We start from the raw sequence: 15213 nt of genomic DNA on the forward strand, positions 1-15213 counted from the left end.
CATTCATGACAATTTCTTGACAACTTTATTAGAGTGAACAATGACTAGCCCGTCGTCACGTGTGCCGTTCACGGACCAAATTCTGTCGTGAACGGCGTTTACGCAATAGCATCGACACGAATGCGCAGCTGTACGCTTGATTTTCGTGTTTACCGTGCTACTAGGGGAATTATTTTAAAAGTTTTGACCACTTTGTTTCATACGACTGATGATCTGCCCAGCTTAGCACATAGTGGCAACAGACAGTTCGGTACAGAAACTTGCCGTTACTGCTTGAAATTATCTATATTTGGTACTGTAACGATACAGAGCAACCTTAGTGTTTAAATGGCAGACACTTAACCTCACATAAATAGTTGTTTTCGATCCATCCTCTTTGCTGTCCAAGGAAGCCAAGGACTTGTGAGAAGCCACTATGTTGCAAAAACGAATGCAACATGACCGTTCTCAATCTTGTTACCCAGATTATCTAAATAATGAATACGAACAAAAACCAAGTAGAGATTCCTCTTTTCCGCGACAACCGGTTTTAACTTGTCGGGCATCGTTTTGTCAATAACGTTTGTTGCTGGGCTGTCTTGTCTCATGTGCTACAAAGCACACGAGACAAGACAGGACGACGATACAGGCGCGAACTTCCAACTGTTTGTTCGGCGAACGAGGTAAATTCATTTACACAACACCGAACGGCCCACATTCACTTCTTTCGGTGCTTCTGATAAGCAGCGAAAGTAGTGAATGTGGGTGGTTTTGTGTAGTATAAATGAATGTACCTCGTTCGCCGAACAAACAGTTGGAAGTTCGTGCCTGTATCGTCGTCCTGTCTTCTCTCGTATGGCTTGTAGCGCCTTTTCTTGAATCGTGTAGTCAAAGAGACTGCATTGCACTTAAAATAGCGGCAGTCAAGCAGAATGATACTGCCCGAAGGAAAACAAGTATGTACTGCATTTTTCCAGTTCAACAGCAAAATTGGAGTGGCCACGCCACTGCACAGAGACCTCAGGGCACGATGAGCATGTAATAGGTTAGCAACGACAGCTGAACCAGCATGGCGCCGCGAGGAAAGAAGGTGCGTCAAGGGATATCTCCACCCTCCAAGCGGAGGTGCGGGCAACGAGGAGCCCTATAGGAGAGGCGGCTCGCGCTGGTTTTCGAGGCTTTTAGCGGCTGCTTGAGTCCGTCCAGTTTTCGGCTTGCGGCGCCACCCAAGCAGCCCTCTGCCCAAGAGCCGCAAACCAGGCGTGAATGCTAGCCAACGGGGAAGAGTACGAAAGAAGGATAGCAGGAGGGTCAGTTTCGTGTTATCTAGCTGAATTGAAAACATAAAGGATGTGCTATTTGGGACGACTGAAGCTATGATGTTGTGTTCGAGTTGAGCGGCAATCAGTGTTTCAGCAGCTCACCTCTGGCTAGTCGGTGGAACTGACTGGAGCAAGAAAGTGATAGAATTGTTTGCAAAGCCAGCATAGATAGTGCCCTTTCGGTTCCTGCTTCGAATGCTTTTATTGGCAGGTTCTTCTGTGATAAACGGTAGGGTGAGTGCTGACCGCTTCGCCGCGCCGGTTCCTATCACTGCCTGGCAGCAACACTCTGGCAGCGACAGTAAGGTGTGCCGTTCCCGCTGGTGGAAGTTACCAAGAAACTGAATCGCACTACACTGACGATGCTTCAGAGCGACGACTCACAAGTTCTCTTCGGATTCTCTGAGGAAATTGACTGGGTACCCCTTCGTTTCGTAAAGCCCCTTCCTGAAAATATTGTGTGCAGCGCTTGCAAGTGCGTGCCGAAAAGGAACTGCTTTCTGCCATGTCGTTGTGTGCTCTGCGAGCCGTGCTACGAACAGTGCAAAGCTAGGGGAGGAATCTGTGCGCTCGACGGACAAGTTTGCTTGGCAGGTCAAGAGGACTGGCGAGAGGTTTCAGCCGAGAAAATCATGAAGAAAGAGGTAAAGCGTGCGCTACGTTTTAGAGGGTTGGGACAATTTTTAGACGGAGTTTACTTTCCAGTAGATATGACTTACTTAGAGAATTTTTTGAAAAATTTGAACTGCTGCTCCTTCAAAAGGTGATTACAATTATTACACAGAAATACTGTGCGTACGTGACTCCGATAGTACAAGAGATGGTTTTATATCGCTTGACTATCAGCTGCTAGAAACGCACTGCGCAAGAGAGGTCTACTTGGCCGCACTGGAAGATTTCTCGCTATGTGCCGGCGTAGCTCTCCTAATCTTCTTAGATAACAAGGGTACCTACGCTCTTGACTCTAGGTTTGGGCCGCCTAGTTCACTTTGCTGTGCTATTCTTGTTATTTTTTACGCTAGACACCCTGCGTGTACACACTAAAAACAATGACCAGGCAAGAATATGGAGGGGCCATTTTTGCTCAGCCTTAAGTGCGCCATAGCGTTAATTGGTCAATGGCGATATCTGCGAAATGAGTCGGTCTCTAATTTACATGCATTTAATCGGTGGTAATGGTGTAAATCTTCCGGCGGGAATAGCCTGGCAGTGGTCTATCGGCAATTGTTCCGCTTGAGCCATTGATTTAAATCATTGCGTCTCTAACATTCTACCAAATGACCAGTGTTCGATAAAAAGTGGTAAGAGGACTCCCAGTGGTCTATGAACGTAAAGTCGAGAATGACCAATTTCGTATATATGGGCATTAAATCTTTATTGCGTCATACCCTTAAGGCGGAGCTTAAAGGCCAAATGCACCATTTTTTGAGAATTCCGTAATATTGAAGGATTCAAATCTTATCGGCTGTATGTAAAGCATGGCAAGTTTTTTTGCCCTAGCATTTAAAATCCTGGCGTAATCAACGATTAAACTTTAAGCTTCTTCTCAGAGCATAAGGTGAGTGCGGCCAAGTTCGGTGTGACGTAATGGAAGCTAAGATTTCAAATTACTGCTGTAGTCAAACATCTCCTGCCGTGCCTCGTTTGATGCTATCATACAACTCTCAGTGTTTTACGCTTTTAGTGGCTTTGGTTGATTTCCTTCAAAGGAAGCGTTTATGCGTTGGAAATGTACCGGTACCTTTCTTAACGTCGACATGCACCCCCACTTGGCGCTGTGTGCTGCACAGAACCTTGAAGGCCATCACGTTTTTAATCGGCGGTTATGCAACATTTTAAATCTTACCCCAAAAGGATTTCGCATGCTTTACCTGCATGTTTCACACATGAACTCCTTTAATTCTGTTGATTTTTATAACCAAAGCAATTGCCCTTTAAGTGTCGCATTCAATTTATATTTATTTATGTATTTATTCATTAATTCGTCGGCATGTGCCCACCATCAGCCACAGGCGTTTTTCAGTGTAAAAATCAGAGCAAGGAAAGAGAAAAAAACAATACCAATAATAACAAAACCATAAAAAAACAGCCATAAGAGCTACAGATACGATGAGGAAGGCGGAGACATGAGCATTCTGAGGGCCGTTCCAGGGCAGATTGCAGGGCTTCATGGCTAAACCAAAGTTATAACATATTTCCCTGATGCATGATCTAAGCCGGTAATCCTGGCTCTAAAAGAATTTAATGCGATACCATGAAGGATCTCGTTTGACGGAAACTCCGGTGTTTGTCGGCGTTGGGACATGAAACTGCTGATTTGGCTGACAGAGTCTTTCCGTCAGAGCCAGAGAGTTTTTCTTAAAATAAAAGTTGGGTTGTGAAGCGCTGTAATAGAACCTGTGTTTCTTGGCTTGATAGCAGAGCTTGCTAACTCCCCGCTAATGTAAACTGCAAAGTAAGTAATGTGTCCCAAATTTTTCGCCTCACTGACGGCAGGGTCTAGGTGGTCTTCGCACCACACATTTGACAAAGCTTTCGGGTGCTAGCATGAGTAGTACCCGATATAGTAATGCCACTAAAGTTGTCACTTTGCTATAAAAACTCCTGTAATGTTTAAAGAACTTAAACATAATTTAAGGGTGGTAACAAACTAGGCGGTGCATATTGCTTCATAAAAAAAGCAAGTATTTACACCGAGATCATCCCGAGTTAGCAACCAGTGTTCTAACTGAACACATATATTCTAAGACACATGGTGTGCTTTTTCGTTCTTCGCAGGTATACTGCTGGAATAGGGAGAATGGCTGCGAAGTGGTCGGCGACGTCTCTACAATGATCAACCACTTTCATACAACCTGTGCTCGCCATTCAACGCGCTGCCCCAAGTGTGCTGCCTCAGTGCTTCGAAGAGACATGATTGCCCACTTACAGTCAGGCTGCAGTGAGCTCGTTTTGAGTCGAGTTTTGCCAGATCATGGTAGTGCCATCCCGAGAAGTGAGCTGGAAGTTATCAAAAGTGCTCTGCGAGACGTCAAGGACGCCTTGCGGAATGCATCGAGAGAGCAGGACGCCTTGAGGGGAACAGTCGCCGAGCTGGCTGCAGTCCATCAGGAGAGTCTGCGTACTGCCTCTACCGAAGAAAATGACCTGGAGGAAATCAAGGAAGGGTTATGCCGCGCTGAGGAGATAATAACTGAAAACGCCAGAATAAACGAAAAACGACTAGCTGAGCTCGCTGCGCTGAAGGAGACTACGGAGCAAGGTATTGGGAAGCTTGCATTAGCGGTAGAAGAATTGAATCTTTGCAGAAGGGAGGAAATAGACAAGGAAAAGTCATTTCAAGACGATATGGCTGAAAAAATGACTAACCTAGAAGAAGAATTACGAACACTAAAGGAACATCTGCAGGGCGATAAAAAGTGAAGTTCAAAACTGCAGCCAGCTGAAACAAATTGCAATCGATCTTTCTGGCCTATGGAAGATAGATGAAATACGCAGAACTAACACCGAAAAAAATCGGAAAACAACTTAGTGGTAGATAGTTTCCTTTCTCTCTTCTGCTTATGTTTAACTCACATGCTGCATAAACAACGAAGCCGTAATAAATCGTGCACATAACAGCAGAAGTTTGAGTTCTGGCCATTGTAAAGGCATCATCACCAACAGCATCAGCCTGATTACGCCCACTGCAGAGCAAAGGCCTCTCCCATGTCTCTCCAATTAACCCTGTCTTTTGCCAGTTACGCCCACTGTATGTCTGCAAATTTCTTAATTTTACCCGCCCACCTAGCTTTCCGCCGCCCCCAGATACGCTTGCATTCTCTTGGAATCCACTTCGTTACCGTTAAGGACCAACGGTTGTCTTACGTTTGCATTACAAGGCCTGCCCAAGCCCAATGATTCTTTGTGATTTCGGCTAGGATTTCACTAACACGATTTTGTTCCCCTCACCCACTCTGCCCACTTTCGGTCTCTTAACGTTACACCTTCACCCGCCTCGGTGGCTCAGTGGTTAGGGCGCTCGGCTACTGATCTGAAGTTCCCGGGTTCGAACCTGACCGCGGCGGCTGCGTTTCGATGGAGGCGAAACACTAAGGCGCTCGTGTGCTGTGCAATGTCAGTGCACGTTAAACATCCCCAGGTGGTCGAAATTATTCCGGAGCCCTTGGCTACGGCACCTCTTTCTTCTTTCAGTCTCCCCTTTTTCCCTCCTCTTACGGCACGGTTCAGGTGTCCGCCGATGTGTGAGACAGACACCGCGCCATTTCTTTTCCCTAAAAAACAATTTCTATCTTAAAGTTACACCTTTCAATTTTCTTTCGAAAGCTCGCTACGTAGTCACATTGGGAATGCTTTTAAGAACTGAAGAAAGTATTTCTTTATCTAATACAAATAAACACTGGAGATACCAGGCCGCATTTCTAGATTTTCTCATGTCCTTCGAAACTTCAAACTCCGGTCAGCAGTCGCATATTAAGGGTTTTTGCAAAATGTACATGGCTCTCAAGTTGAGCGACCTTAGAGAAATTCAGTGAGCCTCTGCTGTAGCTTCTCTCTTTTTAAGTTGCAATAACAACGATACAAAGGTAAGCCATCCCTAGAGTAGACCTTGAGGAGTTGTAAAGTACTGCAAAATGGATGTGGTTCAGGCATTTTTTGTGACAAGCATTTCTTTTACTCGTTTTGCGCACATTTCTGGTAATGCCTCTTGAGCGATACGTAGTTTTACTAGGAAGACACCCTCTTTTACTAAAATATGTATAGTTACATAGCTCAAACCTCCATAGACAAGTTAACGAGGTTGAAAGGTATTTTGCGGTTATCACTGTTTCTGAAACAGCTTCCAAATCAGGAGAAGAAATTAAATCGTATAATTCCCTGCCCTAAATGTAGCAGACGATAGTTTATACTTAGTCCCTTAATATATCTTTTTTATCAACTACGTTAAATGACAAAAATAAAGGTAATTTGCGGACAGTGTAAGGATTCAAATGTGCATAACGCTTAGGAAACTCAGAGACCAAAGGAATTAGCGTTCCTTTTTGTAATAGCTATGGGACGCATTGTAAACCCAACTTTTATCTGTTAAAGGTGCCCTAAAGAGGTTGCTGAGCTCATCTTTTTGCCATGCAAACTCCACCTGTACTCTCCGAGCATTCTTAGAAGCTCCAAAAGATTGTCCTGTGCGGCCGATTTTCCTATTAAATCCAATTAAACGTCCCGGCTCCCACTTTTTTTTTAACTCACCGCCGAAAAGAGGAGGAGCCTGCCAGCGCATCGAATGCCTTTCAGCGAGCCGTGTGGCGGCTTACCGCTCTGCCATCGGCGTAGTGATACGTGCCAATCGCCGAAAGCAAATAACCCACGCGTATTTTTATTTGCCGGGCCTGATTTGCAGCTATGTAATCTGTGACCACAGCGGTGGCCGAGTGGCTGAGCATCCGCCTCACATGCGAGGGGTGCGGCGTTCTATCCCCAGTGCCTCTGAGTGCCCGCAGGTGATAAAATCGGTCCAAGCTTTCCCCTTGTCTGGTGCTCGGCTCATTTGGGGTGAAATGCTTGGGAAATGGGTCTTTGACCCCACCCTGAGAACTCGAAAATACCTTGTGCCATGGCGCTCTTTGGCCATAGATGCTCTTGCGCCATAACAACCCATATTCACCATCATCTGTGACTGAAACTATTCATTCAAAAAAACCTAAAAAGAAAACGAAAGTGAATCCGCCACGCGACTGGCTGAAATGAACCTCACGCATTGGCTGAATCTTCCTCTTTTCGGAGATGAGCTAACAAAATTGGCGGTGGTTTAGCTCTGGCTGAACCTGGAGTGACGCGATAGCTACAGCTAGCCGGCTGGAACTTGCTCAGTTGAATTGCAAAGTCAGTATTTCGCCGTTCTGTTTCGTTGGGCGCTCAGTTATTCATCTTCGTCCCACTTGACACGGCACTTGCGCACAGCTGTTGCAGCTGGGTTTCGCCGGCGCGCCGCGCCGCCAGCAGCAGCAGCTGCTCCGGACCACGTGGCTGTTCACGTGATCAGCGACGGCGCCGCGCCTCCGGCAGCTGCTCCGCACCACGTGACCAACCAATTGACAGCGTTTCGGGGCTGCATGGAGGAAGGAAAAAGTAGAGGAGAGGCCGCCACGTGACATTTTTTGAAGCCGGAAACGAGCTCGGCGCGTTATTGTCCGGGCGCGCTTTTGTTTACTTTTATCCGCGCTCTTGTTTACGTTTCTCCGCGCGCGCGTTTCAAACCACGCGAAGGAGCCGGCCTAAAGTGACCCCAGCGCGAGTGGCGCTTGGTTTCTGGCCGTTGTTCATGTACTGGAGAAGTCCGAAGCGTTCGTGCGAGACATTCGGCTCCTTCCAGTTATTGCTCTTTGCCGCGTCGTGTCCGCGCCATCTCCGCTCTCTCCTTCGAACGAAACAGTCCGGCCTTGCATGGTCATAATCAAGTAGCATTGGGTGAAGGCACTTATCGCAACAGCGGTAAGCGAGGGAAGGAACTTTCACTTATTACGGTGGTCCATCATGGTACGCAGTGTCTTTCGCCGCTTTTGTCTGCGTCGTTTTGCGACGGTGGAAGCATGTGTCCCTGGGTTGCTTACAGGCTGCACTTGGCGAAATATACTGGTATGCTTGCATTTGGTTCACGCTAGTCTCGTGTTAATCGTAAGGATAGAAGGTTAATGTCACTACATGAAGTCAAAGGCACAAAATATTAGTTCATTGAAATTGTGTAAATATGTAGCTGCTGCCAAAATATAGCAGAAGAAAACCAAATCTAGAATACACTTTGAAGAGCATGCTTGTTAGTGTTCTCTATATTTCTCTGATATAAACTGTTACCCATGGTGCCACAGAAATAGAACTTGTTACTTTGTGCCATGTATGATCTTTCATTCGTTTTTATGCAGTGTGTCTTGGATCGCGCTGCGTATTTCATAAAGCTTCCGAACCAACTACTCCACCTTAATGCAATGCAAAGTATAGTTTTGTGTTTTATGGCACATATTCAACTCAGCCTATCATGTGCCGAACTCAAGGTAAGGAAAATTGCTTTCTGCAGACTTTTTTAAGAATATTAATTATCGGTGGTGTAAAGGGCGTAGAACATTGTTTTGTATTACCTAATGATGAAGGAAGAAAGAAATTTAATGAATGGTTGATATTAAGAGCTTTGAAGAAGGTCGGGTAGTCTCAGCAGGCATCCTTGGCTGGCCAAGGATGTTGAGCCTTCAAGCCAGTAAAAAAAAACCGCGGCATTCTCAGAAATGACAAGGTGGCTCAGGTGTATCAAAAAATGAAGCGAATCAGTGGGCAAAAATTTAGAGTTTGCTGAGAAAACCTGCTTCTCTTAAAAAGCTAAAAACACAAGTGTCAACAGCTGCACCTTCACTCAAAAGAAACGTTGGGTGTGAAGGAATATTTTCATTACAAAACTAAGTAAAATGTTTTTCCTAAGTTTTTCAAGTTTTGTGCATGATTATGAAATATGATTAACTGTTATGTCATCTCCACATTTTTACCGATGGGGTTGTCTTCACGTTTCAATAGAAAACTGTGTGTGATGTGCATGCGGCCTATACGGAGACGACATAAAATAACTTCAGTGAAACGCTCCTGGTGCAAACATGACTTCCATTCACCTAGAACTGACTTTACTAAGTGCAGTTTGTCGTTTACTTCATTGTTCCAAGCTGTCTGCCATTTTTTCCCTAATTTCCTTTGTACTAATTTAATGCAATCCTTGCCACGAGATTAAACAGCGCACAAATCTGCTCTCGTGTTGCATTTTATTCCGATATGACTAGGGACCCAGCACAGTTTTATGTTTTGTCCTAGAGCTGTGTCTGTTACAATGTTGTGTGTGATGTCACCAATCATAGGAGTGATTGTATTTCTGGAGTGGAGAGCAGCAAGTAAACTTAAGTAGTCCGTGTAAATAATACTATTTGTGAGGTCCTCGTATACTATTTTTTCAAAGCCCACACAGATGGCGTAACATTGTGCAGTGTAAACTGATGCGCACTGTGGAAGCCTATTTCATTCCAATTCCCTTTTATCACTACGCTTCCAAAGTAAATATCTATTTTATGGCCATCTATATGAAAAGGTGTGAAAGTACAGTATTTTTCCTCAAGTGCAAGAAATCCTTGTGTTATATGTTGCTATGGAGTTTGTTTTTTTACGGAACTGTGTAAGAGTGAAATGAAAGATTGAAAGAAAATGATACTATGGAGGCTGTGAATCTTGTCTTCGAGCAATGTCAGGTAATGTCAGTGTAAAGTACTGCCTTTTAATTGAAGCTCCCTGAAAATGCTTAGTATATGGCTCTCTCTGGAAGCTTTCTGTGTCCAGCTTGCTGGCACGAGGTTTATATTTAAATGGCCCTCTGCAACACTTTGTATTTGGGAGCATAATGATTTCAGAGTGGACTGCTGTCATATGTGCTCATGAGGTTGTAAAAAAAAATATTTGCTAGAATGAATTTAGAGCCTCATGCATGACATCCCTGAGCAAGGTTTTTGATGTCGGGTTGTTTCCATGCTATGCTCGCACAACAGTTGCCCACATACTGGCCACACTTTAATCAGGCTCTGTGGTAGATAGCACAATCCACTCAGTTTTATGCTGAATGAGTGTGCACGTGTCTGCTTTTGGCTGAGTCATGAACATTGCTGCCATGCAGGGTCACACCCCAGCTTATTGTTCAGCCTGCCTTTTAATGGTGCTCTTGTTTTTGAATGTTGCAACCTGTCTCCATTGCGTATATTTGGACAGCTGTGTCAACAGGACCTTCTGCTACAGCAGTGCGGACGAGAAAAATCCTGCAGTATTTTGTTTTCGATCTTGGATACTGTATTTATCTTCATAACATGTTTTTGTGCGGCTGGCCATGCTAGGAATGCTTTCTCATGCAGCAACGATGATGGGCAAATATGCTAAAAAGTTAGAGTTCTTGACCCTGAATGCAAAATGTAGTATCAGAGCATGTTCATAAAGGTGGCCGTGCTAAGAACGCGTTTTGATTCGCAACTCCAAGAGCCACTCATAGAGTTGACAGAACCTGAGAGGGCCGAAGTGCCTGTAGTAGCACGGCAGGGGAGGATATATGGCGGTGGGGGTGTCGCCCCCCCCCCCCCCCTCCGAAAGCCAGAAAATTTACTTGGGAAGACCATGCTGAACCCCTTTTTCTTAACTAAAACAGTCCAAGAAATACATGTTTCAAATAGGACATGACTTCTTTAAGAATGATCCCTAAATCCACCCAATAGAGCACTGCAACACAGCATGTTTCACATCCAAAGATCTAGTTTGGTGCACAATATATATGACCGCAGCTTCTCAGACTGTTTCTAGCAGTTTAGAAGTACCCTGCGGCTGTAGTAGTTTCACAGTGCTGTGCATTATTTCAGTGCTGCATTTCATATTTAACGTGCAGAGCTGCAGCTGTACGCACCAATTTTCACTACTTGATGAAATATTAGCTTGTAATGTTACTGCATAGTAGTACACTTTACTTCTGATCAACAATACAGGCAATGAAAGTTAATCGTACGTTGTGAACTCATGGAATTATTTTTCTTCAACATAACCACAGGCATAGTTGAAATTCAATGCACATGAGGATCGTCATTTCACTAATTGCTTTTTGCAACAAACAACACTACCACAAAACATGCCACAATAAACAACTGTGAGAAAAGGCCTCCAAATTCAGTTAAAGCTTTTCCGTTTTCGCATTTCATGATGATGGCCTCAGCCAGAAAAGCAATTGCAATACCTGCTACAGGAAACCGGTCTAAAAATAGCCCGCTATTAAAAAAACCGACTTCACCTCGACATGAACGAATACACTTGAGCTCGGCAAGCCACAGAGGCAAATAGCTCCCAGACGCTACAGACGTTATACGCTTCAGTCGGGCATGCAACAAAGTTTCTGTATACTAAGAACAAAGCGAGCGCAGCTGCTTCCTTTACTATAGAACTCTTCGCCCATGTTATGGCCCCCGCCGCTAACACAAGCGCGATTTCCGAAAAACAAAATTGGCAGTTGTAATATAATCAACACCAGTACATAGCTGGAGCGTTGCAAGAACACGCATAAGTACAAACGAGGTCTCACTGTTGTGGAAACGGGAGCGCAAATGGCACACGCACATTGCATGCACAAAACACAAAAAATTCGCACTACATGCCGACGAACACTCTGCAGCGCACGCTGTATTGAGCCAATGCTGAACTAACGGCGCGAATGCTCCTCAGTGAACAGCGGCGGTCTCCCGACGGCTCCGAGCAGTGTCGCAGTAGACGAAATGCTCATGCTATCGTTGTCGCCGAGCGTTTTTTAAATCCGGGCACGCAAAAAGGATTATGCGCTTAATTCCACAGTTAGATATGGGCGAACGCCGTCAACGTCAGCCTGTGAGCCCCACCAAAAACAGAAACTCGAGCAGTTACGCTTACCCCGCAACTCAAATGGCACGCCGTTGCCCGCTGCTGCCAGCCGATTTATAGACAAGCTACCCGGACAAGATGGCCTCCCGATCGAGAAAAACCACGTCACTTCCGCCACAATTTTCTCTCATATTGTTGTATGGGAAGGGCCTCTCCTGAGTTTTCCTTCCTCCATGCGGCGCTGCCGCGGTGTGGCGGAACAGCCACAGGGTTGCGGCGCCGCCACGCTTAAGGCTCGAAATTCTGCCGTAATGTAGCTATCGCTACAAAAAATGTATATCAGCTCAGATAAACCGGGATATACAAAGTGAAAGCTGTCGGCGTTCATTGTGTTCATTGGCGTTGGCGTTGACGACGTTCTGGACGCCGATGATTTTGAATTAAGTAAATGAGCATTACTGGCTCTCTGGCTCAGTGGACGCTTGAGAGAGAGATGTGAGAGAAAGAGAGTAGGAGAGAGATGTGGGCTGCATGCATTAGAGCTGACAACGTTGTGGCAGACACGCGGCACTGCAGCAATAAGCCGCCGCGTTCTTTAAGTGACCAACCTAGTACTGTGAGGGGAAAGGGCCAATAGGGTCCTACCCCAATCACCTTTCTGTAAAAAATTTATTGCTTATAAATGTTTTTCACCACCACCACCACCATCTCGCGATCAACCATTAACTGCCACATGTCAGGGTCGCAGGGTGGGCGTGCTGCCTATCCAGTTTTAGGAACGCAATCACGTACATGAAAGCGATATTGAGGTGTCCACCGGCCGAGGGAGTCAGTTGTGCGCCTTTTCTTTCCTGAAAATGAATGGCTTCTACAACGTTGTCAACGCCAATGAACGCAATAAGCGCCGGCGGCTCACTTGTTTTGTGGCCCGCCGCGATCGCTCAGTGGTAACGGCGCTAGACTGCTGACCAGAAAGACGCGGGTGCGATCGCGGCCGTCGCGGTCTCATTTCCTTTGAGGCGAAATGCTAGAGTCCCGTGTACTGTGCGATGTCAGTGCGCGTTCAAGTACCTCAGATGGTCGAAATTTCCGAAGCCGTTCACTACGGTGTCTTTCATAGCCTGAGTCGCTTTGTGACGATAAACCCCCATAAACCATAAACCATCACTTCTTTTGTTCGGTTTTTGAGGAAAGGAAATGGCGCAGTAACTGTCTCACATATCTCGGTGGACACCTGAACTGCGCCGTACGTGAAGAGATAAAGGAGGAAGGGAAAGAAGGAAAGAGAAGCGAGGCCATTGGAAGTTTGATTTTGAGGAAAGGCGCGGCCCAGCGACAGAACACTTGTGGCTTGGTGCAACTAGTGGCGCATGCGCAGTAGTTACTATCGACGCTTAATCGAAATGCACCCCTGACTACCCTAGTGCAGCTTTCGCTTCAAAATAACAGGCGGGAGCAGGGACGTTTAATTGATTTAATAAGGAAATCGGCCGCAGGTAAGAATAGTTCCCAGTTTCTAAGAATGCTCGGAGAGCGTAGATCGAGCTCCCGCGCTAAAAAGACGAGTTAAGATTACTCCTAAGTGCACCTTCAATAAGCAATTTTGTCGTATTATTTTCGCCGTTCCAGATAGACTATTCCATTAGGAATGAATGAATAAATTAAGTACCATCTTTGTATCACGGCTGCTGCAGGCAAAGAACATAAATTGCTCAGTGGCCATCCGGCTAGATCAATCAAACTGACTGATCGCTGTTGCTGCGGAATGTCATACGTAGAGCGCTAAGGTTTAAGAAAATGCTGATAACGAGAGTTCCAAGCCGTTTCCTCTCCTCACTCTAAGGCAACTTCAGGAGACAGCCATCGCCTGCTAAGAAATAATTTGTTTGTTGTTGTTTTTTTACGGGAGCGCTTGTCCATGCTGAAACGCTTATAAAAATCAGCATATTGCTGACACGATGACTGTGCTATTTAATCCATGTGCACAATCACGCAAGGCGGGTCACTACTTCACCCGGCGCAGTGGCACGCCGACGATTCGGAAGCCTTGAAAAACAAAGCAGCTAAAAGACGAGGATTGAGAAGAGACGAGGCACGCACACCATGTGGACTAACAACTATGCTTTATTGAAAAGAGCACGTCTCCCATGAAAACTAGTAGAGCATGCGCAGATCGACCCTACTCAGAACGAAAAAAGTTGAGGTGATGATGAATTGTATGCATGGGGTTCCCCGTAACGAGAAAAAAAGTTGCTGCCAGGCGGGGCGCGAACGTTGTTTTTTCGCCTCCGTGCACACTTTGAAGCCTTTCACGTGTTGCACGTGTCAGAACTAGGCTCCCTGTGTGTCCGACGCGACATGAAAACTGCTCTGTTTTTTGTGCAACACATGTGGTCTATGAGTCCCCTGATATGCCAAAAAGTTTATATCGGTCAAACAGGCCGGTGTATGAGAGAGTACCACAGTCGCTGCGAGAACACCACAGCTTTCTGACACTCGCTAACGCAGCAAAGTTGCATTGCCATTGCCGGAATGCGGCTGCTACCCGCTGTTTTCAAATGTCACTTTTCTTGATAGAGTCAAGGGTAATGTGGAACGCGAAGTTCCCGAAGCCTATCACATAAGTATGAAAGGAGATAACTGTATTAGCATCATATTGATACAGAAGGAAACAAGTTTCCTTTCCCACCGGCAATAGCGCCTTGGTTACCTCGCAAACATATTTTGTGCTTTGCGCGTCGAGCTGCGCATGCTCTACTAGTATTTCCTGAGAGCCGTGCTCTTTTCAGTAAACCTCAGTTGTTAGTCCAGCTGGTGTGTGTGCCTCTTCTCTTCTGACTGCTCGTCTTTTGGCTGGTTTATTTTTCAAGACTATGTACGAACAAACTCAGATTTCAACTCTCCTGCAATGCTCCGGAAGCGGTGCACCTGAAAATCATTCCTACTTGCCGGCCAAGAAAATATACTCTTAGTGTAGCGATATTTTGGGCCTTTGAAGTAAGTGTAAATAACATGTTTTGAATACACTAATTTTATGTAGGTTGTATAGACGACGACGCTGTACTGAAATGCTCAGTAACAGTACACGGATAATTTGCACTGCCATGTGATGTGAATGGTGACATCATTGCTTGTTTTTGCGATAAAAATTTCTGCATGCTTTTTTTATGTGCCGTGCGTTTTATTTTACTTGTATTTAAACTGCCTACAAGGTCTAAATAATATTTCTGTTCTAGTATTTTTTCTTCTCTGTGGGAGATGCACGTCTGTAGTATAAGCATGTCTACTGATTGTACCTGCCATGGTCCCAAATGGCAGCAAGAGCCTTGTAAACAAAGAAAACGTAGAGCCCTCAGTTTTTTGTTCTTTCTGGTCCTAATTTTTTTGCTGCAAAACTACATGCATAAACAACCTTTATAAAGATCTTGCAACATTGTTGTAAGCCAACAAATTCTTTCTGATGCATGGGTGGGCAAGCCTGCTTCAAGCAAAGCACCCTTGTGATGCCTTG

General features: G+C 45.4%; 1 protein-coding gene across 1 annotated transcript; it reads left to right on the forward strand.

Annotated features, from left to right (window-relative positions):
* Window positions 1-1519: 1519 nt before the first annotated feature.
* Window positions 1520-12306, forward strand: LOC144104999 (uncharacterized). Its single transcript, XM_077638223.1, has 2 exons — window positions 1520-1945; window positions 4080-12306. The coding sequence occupies exons 1-2, from the start codon at window positions 1664-1666 to the stop codon at window positions 4722-4724; spliced, it is 927 nt and encodes a 308-aa protein (XP_077494349.1). The 5' UTR covers window positions 1520-1663; the 3' UTR covers window positions 4725-12306.
* Window positions 12307-15213: the final 2907 nt, after the last annotated feature.

The sequence above is a fragment of the Amblyomma americanum genome, chromosome 9 (genome assembly GCF_052857255.1).
Source record: "Amblyomma americanum isolate KBUSLIRL-KWMA chromosome 9, ASM5285725v1, whole genome shotgun sequence".
In the NCBI taxonomy this organism is placed as follows: Eukaryota; Metazoa; Arthropoda; class Arachnida; order Ixodida; family Ixodidae; genus Amblyomma; species Amblyomma americanum.

Excerpts from the sequence above, each read along its gene's own strand:
- LOC144104999 (XM_077638223.1), top strand. The coding sequence starts at position 1,664 with ATGCTTCAGAGCGACGACTCACAAGTTCTCTTCGGATTCTCTGAGGAA. Across the intron at positions 1,946-4,079 it reads AGAAAATCATGAAGAAAGAG|GTATACTGCTGGAATAGGGA; the intron begins GTAAAGCGTGCG and ends CGTTCTTCGCAG.